This window comes from Nelumbo nucifera, chromosome 7 (genome assembly GCF_055504915.1).
Source record: "Nelumbo nucifera cultivar China Antique chromosome 7, China Antique-T2T, whole genome shotgun sequence".
Classification (NCBI taxonomy): Eukaryota; Viridiplantae; Streptophyta; class Magnoliopsida; order Proteales; family Nelumbonaceae; genus Nelumbo; species Nelumbo nucifera.
In genome coordinates this window covers 1,469,590-1,494,439 of record NC_142655.1, presented here as the reverse complement: position 1 = coordinate 1,494,439, position 24,850 = coordinate 1,469,590, and the positions used below count along the sequence as shown (strand labels likewise).

The window sequence follows — 24,850 nt, the reverse complement described above, 5'->3', positions numbered from 1 at the left end:
TGAAAAAAACCTAAATATATAGGATTTAATGAATTAATACTTAATACCTTAAATATACTATTTAATGAGAGAAGTGAGTGAGGGGAGAAGTAGTAATTCAAAAAATAAGAAATAAGAATAATTCTCTCTCGCTCTCTACGTGTGAGAGGTTCATTAATCCTATCTATCATGGAGAGCTTGTAGTGATGCGGGTTTGATCCCATGCCTCCATATTGAGAGTATTGAGAGATACTGAGCCACCATCTCAATTAAAGGGTTGGGGATTGACATGTCTTGCAACAGTCATCCAAATTATGCAAAAAAAAAAAAAGATTTGATTTTCCTATTGAATGCAACTTTTCAAGGGAAATCATTTGTTTTCAACATAAGTCTTGGGGTTCATGGCAGTATTTCCATCGTATGTTCACAAATTCAACCATGGTGTGACAAACACTCCATCAACCCTAACAAGTGACTTGCACAAATCAATGTGAGTGATTTGGGCGCATTCTTTTCTTCTCAGGCACAGTCCTAGACTCCCAATCACAAGATAAAACATACTTGTTCGAAAAGACAAAAAACACCTTCATAACTTGACTTTTAGCATTGTAATCCATAAAAACTTGAAAATAGCAAATGCAATCTATATTTATTTTGTTTGGAGAAATAGTTCGACTATGATAGTGGAAAGTTTTAAAGCCGGTGTTTTGATTTGTAAAAAATCGTCCAGTATTATACCATTTCGGTATCATAGATTTTCCCGTTGAGAAAATGTACATCATTCAACACTTAACATGTAAAAATAAAAACATTCATATGTGAGGATACCCCTTTAATTAAATATTGTAAAGCTACAAATGCCTATAAACACCAACATGAGGAACTAAAAGGCAATTTTCATAGGGCTTCTCAACAAGAAAAAAAAGGGCAGTTTTCATCACTATTTTTAAAATTGGATTAGACCAGATGGTTGGACTGAAAAAACTGAGAATTGGTTAGGTGATTGATTTCGTTTCCCCTTAAAATTGGATTTTTTCAAAAAACTGTTGATTTTAGTCAGTAAATCGTTGAACGGTATGGTTAATCCACTGAATCAGACGGTTAATTATTTAAACCCTTTCAATAATTTGACCTTTTTTTTTCTTTGTCAGAATGGACTGACCGTTCAACCCAGTAATCGAACCCCTGACTGATTTAATCTCGGGTTTGATTTTAAAAACCATTGCTTTCATTGAACTTCCGATATGTGATAGCCATTCCATTATAGTTATGAGGTTATTTTGGTAATTGAAGTTCCTATTCAATCTGTGGTAGGTAGTCTGATGGGGTTAGCTGAGGTTCTCGTGGAGCAGACCAAGCGTCATAAATGTTACACACCAAAATTACCTACAGACCCTTCTGAGGTTCTCTATTTTACTTTGGAAACCTTTAGTGGGAAATAATTTTCGTTTTTCTTTTAATTTTGCAGTCTTTATTATTTTTCATTCTGTGCATGTTTCAACCACACTCCACACGAAAGGATAGCAAGAAAATGCAAAACATCTCTCAATGAAAATGACATATTTGCCTTCCAGGATTGGCCATTTTGTATTTTCCATGGCCAAACCAGGCAATACCTCCCACCCGTGTATTGGAATTTGGAAACATCTACGGGAGATATTCCCAATATACGGTGAGATGTGTATGTGCAGCGCTTGTGGGGCGTTAATGTAATCTCCCAAAAACATGTGTTCGAACACATGCATTTTCAATGTTGATTTTAGATTTTAGTCTTAGGAATAAGCGGTTTAAGATTTAAAATTCATTATTATCAGATGAATCCAGATTTCATCCTCACAAAAATGTCATCACAACATTTTACAGCGGTGCATCGAGAATATATCCTCAGGAATGAAAATATAGAAATATGAAGATGTTCCTAATGTGTGGTTGCAAATGTTGTGAGGACCTTTTTTTTTTCTGAGGACAAACGATCTGTGTTCATGTGTGAAAATCAAGAGATGGTACGACACTTTGATCCCACCATAGTAGGAGCGAAGTAAACCAGCAAACCAGGGTGGTCACCCGTGGCCTTCACTTACACTCAAAGCCAAAGGTGACCTGTACCAGCTCACTTCTGACCTGGTTTTGTTATATAATTAAATCAACTAGGAATAGGTTTCTTCTGTTTGAAATAGTGACTATCACACACACATACACACTAAAAATAACACATGAAGGACAGCAAGTATAAGTAGCCAATAAAAAATGCATGGATTTTTTCATTCTTCTTCATCTTTTGGACCCCAAACAAACTCGTGATTTCTAGTTTGGAGATGCAAATAATAGTTTGTGGGCCTATTTGCCTAACAAGAAAAGAGAATTATTTATAAATGTAAGAGTGAAGCTGCATGTTAGACTTCATTTGAGATTAGGGATGCAAATAGATTGGATGGGAATTGAATTGGGGTATGATCCGATTTGAATTTGAATCCGTTGGATTCTCTAACCCCTGATTTAAATTTGATTCAGATTATTCTATTGGATATTCAGATGGATCAGATAGGGGTGATTTGAAAATACGACAGGAGGTATCCAAATCCGGTAAAATCGGAATGAATTAAGCTGATTAATTTTTGGAGTCAAAGCTCATTTTAATAATTGATTATTCGAACTTAAAAAAAAAATTAAGACTCAAAAGAACCATTTCTTCTGGGGCTCAAAAAGGCATTCTTCAAGTAGTATTGTTTAGAGGAGAGTCCTACCCAAACATATCCTTACATGCCATTTCCAAATTATGGAGCCCATTTGTCTAACCAATAAATTGTTGATTTAATAAACTTGCTTTCAATGAGTGAACCATGAGAATCCTACTGTTTTTGTTACTCACTAGCTTGAAAATAGAAGATAGACAGGAGTTTTCTAGTTTTTGAGTCAAGGAATGATGAACATACATGCCAATGTGTTCATGGCTCAGGGCCCATTTGATACCCGCTGAAGTTGATGAATTGAACAACTTATTACTTTGTTTCCAATGAATTTATTTATTACTTATCACATGGCAAAATTGATCCGCCTCTTCTTAGTCTTTTTTTAATGAAAATTTGAGTTAGGTTTATCACATCCATCCCCTCCAGCCCTCTCAACACTCTTCAAGAATAAAAAGAAAAAAGGTCGTATATTTTTAAAAATATCTAAGTACAAAATACATAAAATACTTTTACTTTGGTATTTTTGCTTTAAAAATTATTTGGGTAAAAATTTTGAAAGGTAGGATTTTGAAAGTAGAAGTACCATCTTCTATTTGGTAAAAGCATGTATGTTCATGCTTCTGGTGATGTTTTCCGGTGGTTTGGCGGTCTAAGACCGACGACAGCGGTCCAATTCCAACTATGGCGAGCAAAGGTAGGGTTGAGAGTTTTATCGGAGACATTTGCACAAAACAAAACACTATTTTGCTAGAAACACAAAATATGAAAAACTGACTTCGTGGTTTTGATATTTTTCATACTTTCAAAAGTATAAAGTATATGAAACAAACACTACATCATTTTTTTTTTACTTTTGTACTTCCAAAAATATGAAATTGTTTTATAAATATCTATCTAAACAAAGCCTTGACTTTTTTTGTATCATACAATGATTCAAAAATGGGGGCAAAATAGGATACACACAAGGCCCACTGACCATACCGTGGAAAACATGTTCATGTAGGTAATGATGTGCATTTTGGCAGCTTTCAGCTAGCTAGTGACTTAGATGCCTAGCTGAATAATCCCTACCTGAAATGTGGCTTGGACGCCTAGCTGAATGGTTCCTACCTGGATGGTGGCTTGGACGCCTAGCTGAATGGTGACGAGCTAGGAGGTAGCTTTGATGCCTAACTGGATGGTGACGAGTTGGAGATGTGGCTCTTGATGCCTAGCTGAATGGTGATGAGCTGGAGAGGTGTCTCTGATGCCTAACTGACTAGTGACGAGCTGGAGAGCTGGCTCTGATGCCTGGCTGTAAGGAAACAGTGTTAGAGTGCCCAGGTTGCTTTACCCGGGGTGGACACTCCAATGCTTAAGTCAGCGAATGTGAAGATTTTGTGAGATAACTAAAAGTAAGAGAGCTGCGAGAACTAAATTGTGCATGTCCCTTCTAATGTTGGAGGTAAGGCCTTTATATAGGCATTGTTTGGCGTGGGCATTACGCAATGCGTCTGGGATCTCCAGGAAGATGTGCTTAACTGCTCCGAAGTCCTCGGAGGTAGTCGTGCACGTAGGCCAATCTTTGCGCCTTACTCGGTTTCCTCCAAAACATTCAGTGTGAGAGATGACTTCCGAGAGACCTGGGACTGATGGGATGCATGCAAAATTTGTTGGCAAGCACGTCTCGCAAGTTACCACCTAGACCTCAATCAGGTCGGCAAGCCCTCGAGGAAGGTTGCTCCTCACGTTGAGGTCGCTTCGGCCGGTACTGACAAGGTACCACAAGTCGGCCTGGACGAGGTGTTGTTATCCACCTCGAGTTGTGGACGAGGTGTTGTTATCCACCTCGAGTTGTGGACGAGGCCGCCAGCTAGGTTTCCACCAGGTCAGTGGAGGAGGCAGGTCACCAGGTCGGCGGCGAAGGCAGGTAGCTAGGTCACCAGGTCGGTGGCGGGGGCAGGTCGCCAGGTCACCAACTAGGACTCCATCATTTTGGTTAAGGCAAGTTGTCACCTAGGTGGTTATGGGGTGCCACCCAATTGTTCCGAGATGCCATGTGTCATGATGTCAGTGGAGGGCCAAATCTGCCCTCATCAATTGCCCCCCACTCCCGAGCTAAGATCAGCTCAGCGAAGGGAGTAGATTTGTGCTTTGTCGTAGGTCTTTTGACCTGTTACCAACATATTTTGAGGTCGACTTAGGGGTCCTTGATGTTGAATGCGGTTTGGCCTCCCCTTGTGATTTGTGCATCGATGTTGGAATTTAAATAGCGGGTCAGTGTCACGACTGCACTGTGTCAGTCCTCTAAGGTGCTGGTCGTTTACTCCTACGATAAGCCACAAGGAGCTCAACTTGCGGGGGCAGCTTTACTAACTGTAGGTTTCCAGCTCGCATGGGAACCTTGAAAAGCTCAACCCGCAAGGGCGACTATAGTCCGTTGGCCGCCAACTCCCAAGGGAGCCATGGAGGGCTTGACCTATAGGGGCGACCTTGCGAACAAGGCTGACAAGGCTTGTCCGGGCTAATTACGTGTGTTGCCAAGTCAGCGGAGGTAGGTCACCAGGTCGGAGGCAGGTCTCCAAGTCAGTGGAATTTGACAATCCAGTTTTGCTCTCAGCACCTCGGCCTATAGACACCTCGTCACCTCGGCAGGACTAACCTGCGAGGGCGGCTCCACAACCTGCTGGCCATCAACTCCCACACAAAGCATGGAGGGCTCGATCTGTGGTGCGACCTCATAGTTTGTTGGCTATCAACTCCCACGGGAACCATGGAGGGCTCGAACTGTGGGGTGGCCTCACATTCTGTTAGCTGTCAACTCTCGCATAAAGCTCGTAGGGCTCGACATATGGGGGTGGCCTCACAATTAGGGAGATTCTGTCTGAGCAAGACTACGAGAATACGTTTGGGCTAATCATTTTGCTTCCGCCCCCCTAAGGGTTCTTTCAATCAAGCGCTGTTGTTGTTGCTTGAAGATGTCATTACTTGAGGCTTAGAGAATTGGGAGAGAACATAGCCTTTTGCAACGTTTCCCACAGACGGCACCAATTGATGATGCACATTTTGGCAGCTCCCGGCTAGCTGGTGACTCAGATGCCTAACTGAATAATCCCTACCTAGAATGTGGCTTGGACGCCTAGCTGAATGGTTCCTAACTGGATGGTGGCTTGGACACCTAGCTGAATGGTGATGAGTTAGGAGGTGGCTCTGACGCCTAGCTGGATGGTGACAAGTTGGAGAGGTGGGTCCTGATGCCTAACTGAATGGTGATGAGCTAGAGAGGTGGTTCTGATGCCTAGTTGGAGAGATGGCTTTGATGCCTAGTTGACTGGTGATGAAATGGAGAGGTGTCTCTAATGCCTAGCTGACTGGTGACAAGTTGGAGAGGTGGCTCTGATGCCTGACTGTAAGGAAATAATATGAGAGTGCCTGGGTTGCTTTACCCGGGGTGGGCACTCTGATGCTTAAGTCAGCGAATGCGGAGATTTTGTGAGAGAGCTGCAAGTAAGAGAGCTGCGAGAAATAAATTGTGCATGTCCCTTCTGATGTTGGAGGTAAGGCCTTTATATTTGTTTGGTGTGGTCATCACACAATGTGTCTGGGATCTCCGGGAAGACATGCCTAACTGTCCAAAGTCCTTGGAGGTAGTCATGCACGTAGGCCAATCTTTGCGCCTTACTCGGTTTCCTCCAGAACATTCAGTGTGAGAGATGACTCCTGAGAGACCCAAGAGTGATAGGATGCATGCAAAATTTGTTGGCGAGCACATTTCGCAGGTCGCCACCTGGACCTCAATCAAGTCGACAAGCCCTCGATGGAGGTTGCTCCTCACGTCGAGGCCGCTTCAGCCAGTTCTGACGAGGTACCATAGGTCGGCCCTGGATGAGGTGCTGCTAGCCGCCCCGAGTTGTGGACGAGGTCGCCAGTTAGGTTTCCACCAGGTCGGTGGAGGAGGCAGGTCACTTGGTTAGCGGTGGAGGCAGGTCGCCAGGTCGGCAATAGAGGTAGGTCGCCAAGTCGGCGCTAGAGGCAAGTCACCAGGTCACTAGGTCGACGACAGAGGCAGGTCGCTAGGTCACCAGCTAGGACTCCATCATTTTGGCTAAGGCAAATTGTCACCTAGGTGGTTCTGAGGTGTCACCCAATTATTCCAAGATGCCTTGTGTCATGATGTCAGTGGTGGCCAAATCTGCCCTCATCAGTAGGCATGATTCCGCATCTCCACTATGGAAGGGATACTTTGGGATCAATTCAACTAGGGGTCATTTGACCTTTGGTAATGCTTAAATCAATTCAAACAAAGCCTTAATCCCAATTATGTGGTGTTGTAAATATAAGCTTGTCCTGCTCTTTGTGCCTTTCTTGTTTTAATATAATGTCTGATTTGCAGACAGTCATGTGTGAAACGAGAAACATGTTTTTTATTTTTATTTTTAGTGTCTAGCAGGCCTAGCCACTAGCTCAAACACTCCTATTCGCCGATCAGCCTCCTAGTGCCACCGGCTAAGCAGAGAGTTGAACTCTTGGTGGCCCACAATTTTTTTCCACAGAATGTTCTCAAAAGATGACGAAGTTGAAGCTGCTCTGTTAGTTAGTTGCTTGTACATGGAGCTAACTTTGAAATCCCCGTTTGTGGTTTTAATCCAAACCAGTTTATGTTTATCGTTGCTGTTCTCCCCCATAAGAGTTCAATGGTTCCCTACTTTTCTTAATTGAATTCAATTAAGTGTGGAGAGTTTTTGTTCATTCCATACTTTTGTTACTGGGTCAATAAATTCTGCTACCCGCAAGTCCTCTGCCCCTCCATAGCCGGGAAAGGGGTAAATCAACCGAGAAGACTAGGGATCCACGGGTCTGCCTAGACCTTAAGGCTGTGTTTGGAAACAATGTAAACGGAGTGTTAAATCTCGGTTCAGGTAAATTTGTATTCTGGTTCACTTTTGTTTGTGTTTGGCAATATTACATTTATACATTGATAAATGACAGATCAATATATATTAAAGTATATCAATAAAAAAGAAGTAAATTTGTATTCAAGTGGGCTTTTGATAAAAAAAAAAATATACGTTTTATTGGAATTCATGTTTGCATCTATTACAGTTAAAAATCTGCTTGGTAAAAAGATAAATTTGCTAATACAAAACTAACCTAATTTTGCCCATTTTACACTCTACATATTTGCATTCACACTTATTTGCATTTTTTTTTGAGAAAAAAAGTTCAAGAATATAAAATATTACATGTGTGAGGACTGAGGAGAAATTGGCACAAACCTATGAACCTATCACCTGTGATGTGCGTAAATTGTTTAATTGCCATTGATCCGGACTCAAGTCACTTTTATTACAACTAATAATACATTAATTTGGGGAAGCAAACTGGAAATGAAAATGAAAAGCTATTGGGATTTGGGGGATTGGGGCCGGACCCCACTCACGTATATTCTAACCTTCTCTGCCTTTCTTGGTCCAGTATGCATTACTTTGAAGCTTCTCCATTCATGCTACGTGGGGCCCTCAAGTCTCACCGAATTTCTTCTCGCACTTAACGTTTCCATCTCTCTAAAATGGCCAATTTGCCCTGCTTTGTTTTTCTAATTAACAATTTTAAATATCCTGGCTTTGATTTTCTTTCCGTTCCTTTGGTTCACATGTTGTAAGATGTCAACTGACTAGTTGGTAAACCGGCCTAGCATGGTTAATAGTATGAAATGGGTAATTGCTGAATCATACATCCAAGCCCATAAAGGTTTTTGGATATACATTTAATACATAAAGAGGTTAATAAATGATGCAATGAGGTTAATAAATCATTTAATAAACGGTTTGTTTCAGTGGAAATGTATATTCGACACCACCAACCTTGGGAAGGGATGTAAGGATTCGAGTGTACCATCAAATATCAAAAAAGGAAAATTTCCCGATTAATAGTCATGTTTTGGGCTTAGTGTCACTTTGGTTCCTGAATTTTAAAATGTGATAATTTAATATCTAAACTTTTAAAATGTATTAATTCAGTATTTACCGTTAATCAATTGTTAACCACTGTTAAGTGGCATTTGAAAAAGGTATAAATGTCCTTCGAGTGTGATGACACTCGAAGGGCATTTGTTTCTTTTTCAAATATATTTAACGGCTGGTTAATGGTAGGTACTAGATTGACACGTTTTGAAGGTTTGGGCACTGAATTGTTGCATTTTAAAGTTTGGGGACCAAAGTGGCACTAGATCAAAAGTATAGGATACTAATCGAGAATTTTCCCTATCAAAAAAGCAAAAAAATAGAAAAAGAAATGGACACCAATGGGATAGAGGATGTTATAAGCCCTTGCCCTCATAAAAAGAAAAAAAAAAAGATAAAAATGAGAGAGTAAATATGTTTGTGGTACCAATTAGAATTACCAACTTCATATTAACTGATCAATGATTAGTTGAACGTGATGGCTATTGGATGGACTGTGTAACCAATCATAATGTTCTATGCCAATAATAAATTCATCCACTCCCACTATAAATAGTGCAGGCCCCATGTATTTTATTATCGATGTAGAACATTATCATTAATTTCATATCTCGCTGGACAAACATTCGCAACGTCGGACAACTATAGATAAGTCATCACAAAGCAAAAAACTTAGTCTGTGTTTGGTTGCAATGCAAATTTATTTGTAGTGTGTAGGTGGGGTAAGGCTAGATTGGGTGATGGTCTCTTTGAAGGATAGAGAAAGACCGAGAATTAGAGCGAGACTAGATCTTGGGCTAAGGTGTTAGGTTTGAATGGTAGAGTCGGGAGTCCAAGGCAAATAGTGCTTGAGTGCCGAATAATTTTCAATACGAGGAGGATCTCTATTTATGAAGGAGATTTCGAGATCGTAAAAGGTAGGAGATAAAGGTGCTCGCCTCCTATGAGGAAAGGGGATATTGTGCTGGCTGTCAATCATTAAGTGCACCACTGAGTATTCGCCACGTGTCTCGTGGGGGATCTTTCGGAGGATCTCTATTTATAAAGGAGATCCCGAGATCGTAAAAGGTAGGAGATAAAGGTGCTTGCCTCCTATCAGGAAAGGATAGAGAAAGACCGAGAATTAGAGCGAGACTGGATCTTGGGCTAAGGTGTTAGGTTTGAATGGTAGAGTCGGGAGTCCAAGGCAAAGAGTGCTTGAGTGCCGAATGATTTTCAATACGAGGAGGATCTCTATTTATGGAGGAGATCCCGAGATTGTAAAAGGTAGGAGATAAAGGTGTTCGCCTCCTATCAGGAAAGGGGATATTGTGCTGGCTGTCAATCATTAAGTGCACCACTGAGTATTCGCCACGTGTCTCGTGGGGGATCTTTCTGATGATCGACTTTCCTTTCACTCAAGAGTCATCATTACTCATGTGTGCTACCACCTCTCGTGTGCATTGCTTAGTTGACGTGGCGCTAGTGACGTCACCACTTGGCGGGCGACGTCTTGTTAGCCCTATGTGGCATCTTGCCGCGTTCCTTAATGGGCCATGGGTTAATCGCAAGTCTGAGCATGTGCGGGTCTCGCCGCGGGTTCAGCCCAAGTTCCCTTGGCTCGGGATGCGAGTGGGCTTGTTGAGAGCGTGCGATGAACCGCAGGTTTATCGTGGTTCCGCGATGCATGCTGTGGGTTCATCGTAGGCCTATGATGCATCACGGATTCATTGTAGAAAGAAAGTTGATTGTAAGCCATTCACATGCATCCACGTTGTACTATATACCTACACAATGATGCAAAATCATGGTAGTGCAAATGATTTTGGTGCAAGTTATGATTTATTTTTTTTCAAAAATTATCTTATTTTGTTTGGTTGGTATACAAATGAAGTAAAATAAGACATGAAACAGAATAAAGTAAAGGGTAAAATACAAAAATCTCCCCTGAAGTTACCAACAATCATAAAAACCTCCCCTGGAGTTTCACTTTAGCAAAAATCTCCCCTATATTTTAAATAATTTGACAAAAACATCCCACGTTAAACCGGTGAATCAAATTTTCAAAATACCTATTTTACTCTTTTACAAATTAGTTTGCATCTATTTTTATTGATATCGCCACATGACCGCTCGTTCTCCTCATTTGTCGATGACACTTCTATCATCACCATCGAAACAAGTGCCCCCTTCACCAGCCACAAGATCGATGCACTCTCCTGCATCGTTGAAACCACCCAAAAATAACTCCTCGGTTTTTTCAGAGACATGGCTGTCATGCGCCGTATGGAGATCGCTGTGGACTCGCTCTACAAGGCTAAGCTCATCCGCGGTTTCTATCATCTCTATGGCAGCCAAGAAGTTGTCTCTATTGGCATGGAAGCTGCCATCACGAAGAAGGACTGCATCATCAATGCCGACCAAGATCACTATGTTCTCCTCGATGAGGGTGAGACCCTTCTTGAGTCCTTTGCTGGACTGATGGACCATCAAGCTGGTTGCTCTAATGGAAAGGGAGGCTCCATACATTTCTACAAGGACCCTGGCTTCTTTGGTGGGCATGGAATTGTTGGTGCAGAAGTACTCCAAAGGTAATACTGTCACGTTCGCTATGTATGGTGATGGTGCGGCCAATTAAGGTCAGTTGTTCAAAGCACTCAATATGGCAGCTCTTTTGGACTTGCCTACAATTTTGATTTGTAAGAACAACCACCGTAAGTGAATGAGATAAAGAAGTAATACAATTTTACCTCGGTTGAAACTTGAAACTTTTTCTTTTGTTGGTGGTTCTCATGCCGGTGGTGGTTACTAACCTCCTCCCTTTGAGAATCCACAACACATCATCAACACGAAGATCATTGTCAAACGAAGCTTGCAGTTCGTGCTAGCAAACTGGGCAAGAATTGTGAATTTGCAACCAAGGAACAAAGTAGTCGCAATGGTAAATATGCTTACACGTCATCTCCCTAACTTCTTCACCAATCTTAAACTCCTTACAAACCGGACAATGCGAATCATCCTTCAAATGGCTCTCTGTGATTTTCACTCTCAGCATGACATCAATGGCTGAAGTAGGTGCTAGAGGTAGACCTTGTTGGTCATTATGGGTCACTTCCTCAATCAGCTTATTTAGCCCTGGCCCAACAAAGTAAACTCCAAGGTCAGTAGCCCAGGGCAACAGATTTTTTGGTGGGGACATGGTTCCGATCGAACAAGGACAGTTAGTGGGTCGGACTATAATCAAACATCTGGGCTGGTCCCAAAGTTCAGCCTCCGGTTCCAAGCGAAATCTCCCATCGAAACCATGAACAGGCCAACACATTGGGGGGGGGGGGGGGGTAGACAGTGCTTCCAATAGCCGGGCCTCAGGAGAGGAATCGAGACCAGTGAGGTCAAGAACAAACCTGGGCCTAGCCACGTCGAGCTCATGGAGGAGTTGGCTGAAACGAGGACATAAAATCTCAGATGTGATGGAAGCAGCAACCCTGACTGTTCGCTAGCACTAGTAACACCAGTAAAGATGGTAGCTCCTGATGCCATTGACTCTTATACGAGGAGGGCTTAAAGATATAATTGCTAGCTTCCAAATTCAAAGGAATGGCTTTTGCAGAAAGCGATTCTCTATTTCCCTCACCGGTATGCCTTGCCGTCTGACCCTCCATCTTTGGTATCCTCAAACCAAAGGAAATGATGAGTGAAGTACGGTGCAAAGCTTTCTGAAAGCCCTTCTATCGACGTACGGGAGAGAAAAAGAGGATAACATGTCGACTATGGTATTTTAGTAAAAATAGATGCAAATTAATTTATAAAAAGGGTAAAATAGATATTTTGGAAATTTGATTCACCAGTTTAACATTTTTTTGTCTTTATCAATGACGATAGGTTTTTGATGAATTCCTTAAAAATTTAGGGGAGTTTTTTGCTAAAGTGAAACTTCAGGGGAGATTATTATGATTGTCAAAAACTTCAAGATTCAAGGGAGGTTTTTGTATTTTACCTAAAGTAAAATCCAAAACAAAATTAAACCAGAATTTGTATTTTTTCATTTACACTCCCATATATTTGTAGTATTTGAAATAAAATTGCATTGCAATACAACTTAGGGACTTGTTATAAAAGACATTTTGGAAAGTGATGAGCATAATTTAGTTTTAGGTGCGTTCGGGTAGTGTGTGAATATCGTGGACGTGACCATTTTGGTCATTATCCATGGCAAGATATGGTATTCTGTTATGTGTGGATGGTCCCCGTCCACAAAATAGTGTGGATAAGGACAGACCACACTCCAATTTATCGTTCATAGTATTTTCTCGTGTATGATCCACATTATGGTGTAGACAGTTTGTGGAAAGGTTTCAGTGTAATGCACCTACATTACATTGGTCAAATTACTCTCATTTTATTTAATCTCTTAATAATTTTTAATTTTTAATATTTATCAATAAAATAATAAATTTTAATATTAATTCTAGCATAAGTTCGACAGTTCTTCTTCTCAACTATTTTTTCATTATTTAAATATTAATTTTTAATATATTTATCAATAAAACAATATTTAAAATAATATTTTATTTTTTAAATATTTAAAAATAATATTTTTTTAATTATTTAAAAAAATGCAATTGTTGCCTTACATATTGATGCATTTTTTTTTCAATTTACTTATCATATAAAATGCAAAAATTAGATATTTATGATCGACTATATAGATCTCCCAAAAAATGTATATGAGATACATGAAATAAAAAAAACTAGACCTACAGAATGCCCATTGTGGATATAAAATAGTCCATCCCACACAATCTATGCATAGTTCAAAACAATTATAGATTGGTGTAATATAGATTTGTCCCTCCCACAAAATGTGGTGTGGACACCCCTTATTTATCTAATGACATCAAAAATCTAATGTTTAGATGACTTTTTAGCAAAGAAATATAGAGAGGGGTCATTAGGTAGGTTGTTGGACTGAAATAGTGTATGGTTGTAAAACATATTTCATATTTGGGCTTTGAAATAGGGATAGTAAAAATAAGGAAACTAAAGGGTGTTTTTGTCATTTCATAGGCATAGGGCAAACTACTAAGCTCCGAAGTACTCTTTTATGTTCGAGAGGAGGAGATTCAGATTTGATCCCCTTCATCTCCACCGAAGCTTTTCTCTCTCCCTCGTTCTTCTCACGCCCTAGATCGAAGAATGGGAGAGAAGCCCAAGACCGGTGGTGTCTGGCCTACCGTCAAGCCATTTGTTAATGGAGGAGCATCTGGAATGCTTGCAACCTGTGTTATCCAACCAGTGGACATGATAAAGGTATCAGTTATAGCTATTGCTAGTCATGATCAGTGTGTTTTTTTTATCTGATTCGTTTGGTATTGAAGTTGTTTTCAATGAGGGATCTGGTGTTTGAGTAGATGAGCTAATGAGGGTTTTCTGGGTTTAACTCTTATTTGATCGGTTTCGAATTAATGGAGCCTTTTTTAGTGTGCGGGTTTTCTTACCTTTCTTTTGTTATTTCGCTTTTAAAGTCGGATTTATTAGAGGATCTGGGGTTATTCTAGATGGACCTAGGGGTTTCGATGAGTTTTTCTCTTATTTGATTAGTTCGAACTAATTGAGTTCTTTTCTCGTGATGTATGCTTGCATGTTTTACCCTTTCGATTGTAAGTTGTTTTTTTCCTCTGTATTTTTGGGAGGGGATGCTAATTTTTTGAGTAAATGGGTGTTTTTTAGTTTGTTATTACCCCAAATAAATGAAATGATTTATGCTTTTGGTCATTTATGGAATGCCTAGCTTATATTTCATGGTTTTCAGGTGAGGATTCAACTGGGTCAGGGATCAGCAGCCCAAGTGACCAGGAACATGATCAAGAATGAGGGTATTGGCGCCTTTTACAAGGTTTGCTTGTTTGGACTGATGAAAAATTTTAGTTGGTTTCTGATCTCCTTAATTGATTTCATGTTAAAAAAGGAATATTGCTATTAAAGGAATGAGGGTATCTGATCTAACATCGGCATCTCATAACATCTCAGTCGAAACCAATGTTTCTACCTGATTCAGAACCATAAAGTTAAAATTGGTAGATCTAAGTAGATAAAAAATTATTTTATAGTTTGTGCAAGCTCATATAGAAATATATGATTATCTGAACTGTTTTTTGTTTTTTGTACTTGATTTTATTCATTCCAACTTCCAAAAGTGAAATTTGGACAAAATATGTAGAAAATTCAAAAAGAATGTGTCGGAGGTTATGTTGTAATATTAGCATTCACATTCACCATCTATAGAGGATATTGCATCTGTTGTAGATAGATATGGTAAGTAATAGCCGGAATTTTGAATTGGAGAGGATGTACATATTGGGTATTAGATACTTTCTGTTTATTTGAATTGATAAAAGCAATCACATAGAAGTCAAGAACTTCTCGGAATCATATTAGTGATACTTTTCAAGTCCTTAACCACAATAACAAATTTGTTAAATGCAGAATCTTTTAAAATGAACGTTTCAGTCCAAGTTAGTGAATTAGTTCTACTTTGGTCTTGCCTTTTTGTTGGAAAGTGGATTCATGTTCTTAATTTTTATGCAATTCTCAAACAAATTGTTGATATAAATGATCACTTGCCTATATATATAGGGAATATGGTAAGTAGTGCTACTTCCAAGTTTACCACTTGAATGCTATAAATGGTAGATGATATAATCAAGAATCAAGTTCACCTTCAATGTGAGTTAACCCATACTGCCGTAATGCCATACATAATTGTTGATTAACCCACATATGGATGAAAATTGAAGTAATAAAGGTTTTAAATAACCAACAGAAGTCTTTAAGGTATTAAATATTTTATAAACATCCCTTTGAAATAAGGTACAAGTGAGTCCTCTCTCTGTGGAATTTGGTTCAAAAACATGAATCTGATAGATCATAATATTTGAATAATAAACAGATAAATCATAATATCAAGATTAACGTCAAATATTATAAAAATCATAAATCATAAGATTAAATGGTAATCTTTAAATCAGATCTCTGTGGAATTTGGTTCAAACACATGAATCTGATAGATCATAATATTTGAATAATAAACAGATAAATCATAATATCAAGATTAACGTCAAATATTATAAAAATCATAAATCATAAGATTAAATGGTAATCTTTAAATGAGAAACCTTGGATTTAGCAGTTTGAATTGCAAACAATGGTGTAAATCATAAGATTTTGACAACTATTTTTTGGATAAGATGATCTCTTCATGATTCTAAAAAGAAAATAATTTATCTATTTTTCCTTCTATGCCCCCTATTTTTTTTCCCTAAGTTACATCGTTTTTTGAGCAGGGTCTATCAGCTGGATTGCTAAGGCAAGCTACGTACACAACAGCACGACTTGGATCATTCAGGTTAGTTGTGTACATTAATTGCGTAATACAGATGCACACAGATGCCATGATATGGTGCATTTTCCTGGGAAAAACTACACTTTTCTTGCATAATTATTTTTTCCAATTGGTAACCAGTAGGGGGGTGCTCACGGTTAGGTTAACCAAACTGAACCATTTGGTTTTTTGAAAAGCCAAACCAAAATCGAACTGAAGCAACCAGTTAACTGGACGACCGGTTAACCACATTTCGGTTTTTCAGTTTGTCATCTCCGTAAACGTCCAAGAATATACAACAACATAATAGACAATACGGTAAAAAATGGATTTCCAAGAATTAAAAAAAAGGCAAAGCAGAGTACAAAAGTGAAAGGTGATGTTGGTCCTGCTGGATCATTGGTGGTGTTGAACTGCTGTGGTAGATCAGCGCCATCATCCAGCGGTAGTGAGGCAGCAATGTGATGGCTGGTGCAGCCGTGTTGTGAGACAATGATGTAGAATCCTTGAGTATAGAGAGGCAAAGAATGAGAGGTCAGATGGGATTAGAGGGGAGGAATGGAGATGGAGGTGGAAGATGGAACCAAGTGAGATTTTCTACTTCATTCTAAAACTTGAGAGTGAGGAGTTAAGACGCTCTGTGCTTTTGGTTGGGGAAGAGGGAAAGGAGAAATGTCCAAATGACATTTGACAGTTTGGTTAGGTGGGACATTGGGAGTTGGAGCTAGGGGTGTTTGGGCTTATATTTTATTAATTACGTATTAACATATAGAAGATAATGGGAATGAAATGTGGCATGACTGAATTAATTGGGTTAGGTTGGACCTTGAGAGTTGGAGCTAGGGGCGTTTGGGCGGGAATATCAAATTCTTGAAACTTAAATTTTATCAATATGAGATATTATATATGAATATATAATATTATATGCATATACTGGTTGGTTTGGTTAACCGCTGGTTTTCATCTTGGTTACCAAAACCAAACTGAATCAATTGGTTAACTGGATTTTTTGGTCCAGTTTCTTTGGTTCGATTTGGTTTTCCAGTTTTTCAGTTTTTTATGAGCAGCCTAGTAACCAGATCAAGGATGAATGCATTTTTTTTTTTAAATATGCAGCAAGCACAATCATCAATCCACCTGATAAATTAGGAAGTAAGATACAAACTTCCATTATGCTGAGGTCAACCCAACAAAAAAGTATTATAATAGTAGATACTAGGTAGAACCTGAAGCTATCCTGGAGAGACTGAGAGAGTTGCTCTGCTACAACTCTCTTCCGTTGACCCTTCCCTTAGCTAGATATCAGCCACCTGTTTGATCAGTAATGGCTATCAGAGTACTTTATAAAGTAAGATTACAAAACCTTCTACTCATGATGTCAAGAGGAAGGTAGAAATGAAGTCAATAGGTCAAAGGTACAAAGTGCCAGAATGTTATCTCATCTTTGTATCAATCTGAATGAGATGTTAAGCCTTCAAGGTAGACCCCTGTCTTCTCTTGTATGATTTGTTTTTGAAATATAAAATTGATCTCATTAAAATAAGGAAAGAGAGGATGGATTCCACCCCATAACAATTGCATCATCAGAGTAAACTAGCTTACCACAAAAAAGCTTTTACATTGTGAAAATGTCATTCCAAATGATGCTGGATGCCCCTCTAATGATTTAAAAGGATTTTGCTTTAAAACCCTGGAAATCACTACATACTAGAGCCCATCTTGCTATCATCCTCTCAACCTTCCCACATAAGCTGCTTGTAGAAGATGCCTTGTTTTCCAACATTCTGTCATTCCTTTTTTTCCACACTCCAACACAACAGCCGAGGGAACCACTTTCCGTAGAAGACTTCCTGTCTTGTCAAATGCACCAGCTTTCCATGCTGAAACCAAGGTGCTAACATTTGGAGGAACCAGCCATTGCAATCTGAACAACTGAAGAATGTAGTTTCCGATTTGCCTAGAGAAGCTGCAATGAATGAGCAGATACTAAGTATTTTCCTCACCCTAACCGCACAAGTTGCAGAAATTGACTAGCACCATTCCTTTAGATCTCAAGACATCAATGGTTGGGATCCTTTCTTTGATGAGCGTCAACATGAAAAGCAAAACCTTGGAGGGGATCTTAGAACTCCACAACTAGCTTCAAGGGATTTCAATGAAAACTGACCTGTTATGATTGCTGAACATTGACTTCAATGAAAACTGACCTGACCTGTCTTCACTCCAGCAGAATCTATCCTCATCCAATAATTGGGGTTTCATTTTCTCCAGTAATTGAAACATTCTTGCCTGTGATTCCATGTCCCAATCATTGATAGGCCCTCTTAGACACGGTATCCAGATATGTTGTTGGTTTGTTATCTACTCTTAACACTCCTTAACTGTTGCTTATATGTTTTCTGCCAGGGCATATATACTTGAAAATTCTTGAAAAAGCAACCTTCTTGCATTTGCATTACTCCAGTGTCCAGTGCTGTATGACTGATTCACTGGATTAGATTCCCAACGAAGGCCTGCTAAGCCATATGTGCAACTGATCAAGAACCAAAAATACCCATTCTTTCCAAGCTATTAGATGAACCAAAAATACCCATTCATTTATTTAAAGGATCTGATATCTACTCCTAATACCTTTGGTCCGCAAAGATCTTTCCAAGCTATTAGATGAAACTTTGAACTAGCCAATGATCACCTGCTAACCTTCTTCTAATGCTACATATTTTGCTTAAACTAGGATAGGTATCTGAAGCCTTGAAGCAAGATACTTTATCTTAGTTCTGAGTCTCCTGAACCAGTTGGCCCAGAATATGTCAGTAGAATGAATTCCTTTAAGTTTCCCCTACCAGGGGTGCAAATTGGTTACTTGAGGTTTGGCAAACGCTCAAACCTCAGCATGACCAAGTTGCAGCCATGGTTCAAAGTATTGATCCTCCAGAGTTTTCAATATACAATACTCTTTTTTTTTGTTTTTTGTTTTTTTTTTTTCATTTTGATAAATTCACAAATAGATACATTAGGATGGATATTAATGTTTAAACCTATTAAAAGGTCCTAACTCTCAGTATTTAATGTTTTAGTGACCCTGAAAACTGATTTGTATTGTAAAATATGTATTGGTACTTTGAACCATGGTTGCAGATACTGCATGTTTACTTCTAGTGTTTGGGATTATATCTTCTCTGTTTTTGGTTGTGGATGGTCACTTCTTGTTGATTTAAAATTTATATCCTCTACAACATTTTTCAACCCAAGAAGAGTGTAAGTTCTCTGGCCTGGGGGAGTGCAAGGGCAGCTGTATTGTGGTGCATTCCATTTGGGAAAAAAGAATAACAGGATTTTCTTAGAAGAACTAAGGAGGAGATCATAGAGCTGCAAGGGAGTGGAGGCCTCCCACCATTAAAACTTAATTTTGATGGCTGCAGCTTGGATAATCTGGCCCTTCTGGTGTAGGAGTTATTAGAGATGGCTCAGGTGCTTTCTACCTTTGTAGATTAGCTGTTGGGGACAGTGTTTTAAATGGTTTACCTAGGCAGACAGAGAAGGCATATTTTAAGGCATTTGCCTTACTTGAAAGTTGAAACCAAGTTATGTCCCTTTTGAAATGTGTTTGCCTGGTGTGCATGGGCTTGGATCACCTTGTGCCTTGGTCCAGGTGCATGCCTTGTATTAGTTTGTTCTTATTGGTTATCTTTTTTTATACAATAATATGTACTTACTCTTTTGTAATGGTCTTACTCTTTTGAACTTCCAAATTACCTTTTATGTGTGCTTATCCACTTGTAATGGTCTATTAACTTTTAAAAGAGCAATAATAAATACCTTTTAAATACCTGAAACTCTAGTTATTGTAGACAAGATCTGAGATTGCAGAATTTCCATTAAAGAAGCAACAACATACATCAATACCTAACCCAAAATAGAATGAATTGCAACCAAAATCATAAACCAATCACCTCATATGTACATCCCAAAAAATTTGAGTCAAGGTTGCTGCCTTTGAACTCCCAAAGTCCCACATGATGTAACTAGGAGATGGACAAACAGATTGATAGTTTCACTTCAATTGCTGGGTGCTTGAAACACTTTTGCACGACACATATCTGTTTGCTTTCACTTTCAATTTGAATTTATTTTATATGTTATGCTCATGTGTTCTGGTTTGAGCTGATAAAACTTGTTGAAATATTTATTTTTTTATTCTCTTCATGAGATGATGAGAAGAGATATATATTTATTTGGCTATGGAATTATTGCATTCTATCCTGAAAATGACAGTCATCTTTTTCTCATCCTCTTTGGAAATGTCATCCTTTATGTAACAGGGCCTTGACAAACAAAGCAGTTGCTGCCAATGATGGCAAGCCGTTGCCATTATACCAGAAAGCAATCTGTGGTCTGACAGCTGGAGCAATTGGAGCTTGTGTTGGAAGTCCAGCAGATTTAGCACTCATTCGTATGCAGGCTGATGCCACTTTACCTGCTGCACAACGACGGAATTATACAAATGCATTTCATGCACTTTACCGTATTGTTTCTGATGAAGGGGTTCTAGCACTTTGGAAAGGTGCAGGTCCTACTGTAGTTAGAGCAATGGCACTGAATATGGGCATGCTTGCCTCTTATGATCAAAGTGTTGAGTTTTTCAAGGATTCCCTTGGTTTCGGTGAAGCTGCTACAGTTGTAGGTAAGATATTTCACATTCTTAAACCTTGATCTAAATGGAAAATTAATATTTTTTCTTTTGATATCTAATGAAAAATTAATCTGTGACTTGGCTAATTCCTTTTGAGGTTGTATTTCTGTATTCCCTTTGTTTTTATGGTTATATTTATTTGGATTTTCAACAACATGATTCTAGAAGCTAAGTTTGAGGCCTTGTAATAGGGAGAAAGAATATAAATGAACACATTTTTGGTTCTAAACAATAAAATATTGAAGTTTAATGCAAACAGTTGTTTGTATTAGATTTAGGATTTAGTGGGCTTAGGAAAGGAAAATTAATGCAAAGAGATTTTTGCACTATAATTATAAATGAACATTTTTTTGTTCTAAGCCAATAAAATATTTAAGTGTAACACAAAAAAGTTGTTTGTATTAGATTTAGGTTTCAGTGGCCTTAACTTAAAGAGGAAAACTAATGCAGTTTTTTGCACAATAATTAGTTGGCATAGTAAATTAAAACCTTTTTTTTTTTAATTTGGTAAATTTTTCTTTTTATTTTCTGTTTATTGTTATTGTTGTTGTTGTTGTTGTTATTATTATTATTATTATTATTTGTGTTGAATTGGCAACTGATGAACTTTTTGGTTTGACAAACACCCAAGCTTTCCAGTCTGGAATTTCCCACCATGCTCTCATCTATCTTTGCACCAAGACTCCAATAAAAGGAATAAGTATTGTTGTAAGAAATGTATGGTGTAGATCCAAACACAAAATGCATTCCCTATGTTGGGTGTCATTCATCTAATGATAGTTACCAAGGTGATGCTTCCTGCCCAAGTTACAAGATTTTTTTCATAGATGCCTTTTAGATCATGCTGTCCTTGAATACAAATTTGTGTTGTTTTGTTGTGCTCTCTGATACATGGCATCATTATATATATTAGCATGTTCATTACTTGATGGGGAAATTCCCAATTACTAACCTGTACTTTCGGCTTAGTGCCACTTTGGTCCCCAAATTTTAAAATGTGACAATTCAGTACCTGAACTCTCAAAATGTACCATTCCAATACCTGCCATTAACCATCCATTAAGTGGCATTTGAAAAGACACAAATGCCCTTTGAGTGTCATCTAATTTTCTTTATTAACCATCCAAACATTGACAAAAAAATGAACAGTCCCAAATGCTTTTCTCTTCTATTCAAGAAAGTTGGGGTCATGTCTTTGTGGGCATTCTGGTGACCCCAACTTTCTTGAATAGAAGATGCAAGGCTTTTGGATTGTTCATTTTTTTTCAACGTTTGGATGGTTGATAAAGAAAATTAGGGCATTTGTATCTTTTCAAATGCCACTTAACGATTGGTTAATGGTATGTACTAAATTGGCACATTTTGAAAGTTCAGGTACTGAGTTGTTGCATTTTAAAGTTCGGGGACCAAAGTGGCACTAGGCCCAAAGTAGAGCGTACTAATCAGGAATTTTCCCTTAATTAATAGCTTGGATTCTCGCTGGAAGTTGGCCTGCAATGCTTGTGTGGATTCATGTGATTTTACTTCTTATTATTTGGATTCTTGTTATATGAGAACTCATGTTTTAATAAACATTACTACTTTGATTTATGGAATTGACTAGATTTTAAATGGAAAATAGAGATTTATGATTAAAAGTGATGTTGTCATATGATTTTTTTTTTGGGGAAAAGTTCAGGTATTGTACTTCTGTAAAAATTATAATTAATTTATGGACCTTGTATACACCTAAGATGTTGCCTTATGAAAGTGATGATTTCATGTTCTTTCTGTATGCAAAACTTGTTATTATTGGCTTTCTTTTGGTATTTCTTACTTAAGTAATTAGAAATTGACAATATGGAACATATCAACATGGATCTACACAATAAATTATAGGTCTTAATTGTCAAAATTCCACCACCTAATGGTGCCTAGGTAACAAGGTGGTTCTTTGTTGCTTGGTATTTCCATGCTGCTTTGATAACTATGCATTTGAATTTTATGCAGATTTAGACATGTTAGTCCTGGCATTGGTTCTGTATTTGGAAAAAGAACATTCTTGAAATTTTCATTTGAGTGATCCTCCTGAAAACAAGGTTTCAGGTTGAGTCTCAAATGTGACTGAATTTCATTGCTAGACCTGGTCCACCAGATGGTGTAGATGCCGTAGTAGACCTGCCTAAATAACATGCTGCTCCAACTTTTCGAGCAAGATTCTATGATAATTATGGAATGAATTTCCTCTGTTGTCTTTCATCTCCCATGTGGGCACAAGTCTAATTTAGGCCAACCTGATCGATATAAGCTTGAAGCATAGTTGTTGAGATCTCTAGGCAATTCTAGGCGACAGGGGAGTGCCGAGTTGCCTAGGCAAGAACCCCTAGTTTTCAAATGTCCTGTCTTTTCTAAGTGATTAAAAGTCCAAAGTGTCACACAAGTTGCCATACAAAGTATTTACAAAGTGATTAAATGTATGCTCACATTTGTATGTTAAATTCATGCCTACATGCATCTTTAATACGTAGAATTATAGTGAATCTGTGAAGAGGCACTTTAGACAATTGACTCACTTGGTAATGACATATACCACTATAACAAGTACAACCACACTAGTGCTAGATAGGTGTAAAAGTTATTGATATTTTTATTTTTCTAAATATAAAGCCTCCCTTTTACCATTTACATGCAACAATTTTGTAGCTCAATATCTGTCAGAAATTTAATGGATGTATCTTAATTTTTGTCGGTTAGGTGACACCTAATCATTGCCCATGCAAAAGAATTTTTTGCCAACCTGATCTGGCATACTGATGCATTTTTCTTTTATATACTTGTATGATTTGAAGTAATTTGATTTTCCTTGTAACAGTCATAACTCTGACTTTATTAAACACTGGCCCTCGTTGTAAACTTAATTAAACATTGTAAACTTGTTTATTTTCTCAGGCAAATTTTACTTTTTCTTCAAGCTCTGGTTTAGTGGTACTCGTATTTTTTACATCTTGCAGGAGCAAGTGCTGTTTCTGGATTCTTTGCTTCAGCCTGCAGTTTACCATTTGACTATGTCAAAACCCAAATACAAAAAATGCAACCTGATGCCAACGGAAAATATCCATACACTGGTTCTTTGGACTGTACCATGAAAACTCTGAAATCAGGAGGCCCTTTTAAATTCTACACAGGGTTCCCTGTCTATTGTGTTAGGATTGCTCCGCATGTCATGGTAATATATCTAACGTTTTTTTTTCCTTTCCCCTTTTTTTGTCTTTAGAATTCCAAGTCGATATTGTTTGGATATCAACTTCTATTTCTGTTATGATTATTAATTGGATGCTTTTGCAGATGACATGGATATTCCTGAACCAAATCCAAAAACTGGAGAAATCTATTGGATTGTAGAGTTTCAACTTAGGAGTTCATACTTAATAGGAGTGAAGCTTCAACTATGATAATAAGTTTCTCTATGTACTTTAGTGGAGGCTGTTTTTGGAAACCTGGCAGCCTTGGCAATTAATGATTTAATGTAGTTTTTATTAGTGCCATTCAAGTGTAGGTTTAATAATTCTTCGGAGCTGTCAAAAACTATTTTTGGTGATTTTTTTGGAGGGATAAGCAATTTCTTAGCCATGATTTGTTGGCAATTGACGTGGATTAAAGTGATTTCATAGATTTAAAACAGTTTAATTCCATCAATCAATATTTGTAGTTCTAAACTCAATTTGTGAACTGGACTGGATTCTATTTTTTGGGGTTTTCGACTATTTGGGTGTTTGTATGGACTGTAGACGACAGATTACAGAATATTATTTTGAAGACTGGATACTGATAGTTTGAAGTATCGATTAGTCGTGGTTAATGATTTCATATTTGCATGTTGGTAATCTAAATGCTTCGCCGTCACATGCCTGTGGTTATTTTCATACTGGTGCTGAAGTCATGGGTGATGTCTGCAGCAATTTTAAGGTGTTTATAATATTAGGTCTGGGATCTCATGGATGACTGACTTCATTCGGTCAGTTGGACAAGTAAAATTCATAGATCTCTTAGATCTAATAAGTTAGGCCTATGATTTGTGATGGTGTCAGTGTGATAGTGGTCCTATCTCGATTCTAAGTTGTTGCTGCTGCTGGACTGGGCAATCAAATATATATTTTGCATTTGGATCCTTCAGGTTAATGGTGCCAAACAATAGCCCAATTGAAGT

General features: G+C 38.3%; 1 protein-coding gene and 1 pseudogene across 1 annotated transcript; both read left to right on the top strand.

The window, feature by feature from the left end:
• The first annotated feature begins 6,127 nt into the window (after window positions 1–6,127).
• On the top strand, window positions 6,128–11,445 carry LOC148790088 (pyruvate dehydrogenase E1 component subunit alpha, mitochondrial pseudogene; annotated as a pseudogene).
• On the top strand, window positions 11,041–24,364 carry LOC104597660 (Mitochondrial substrate carrier family protein). Its single transcript, XM_010259331.3, has 7 exons — window positions 11,041–11,181; window positions 13,658–13,900; window positions 14,403–14,486; window positions 15,934–15,995; window positions 20,294–20,655; window positions 23,655–23,869; window positions 23,989–24,364. Exons 2-7 carry the CDS (start codon window positions 13,787–13,789, stop codon window positions 24,043–24,045), a joined length of 894 nt encoding a protein of 297 aa, XP_010257633.1. The 5' UTR covers window positions 11,041–11,181; window positions 13,658–13,786; the 3' UTR covers window positions 24,046–24,364.
• The last annotated feature ends 486 nt before the right edge of the window (window positions 24,365–24,850 follow it).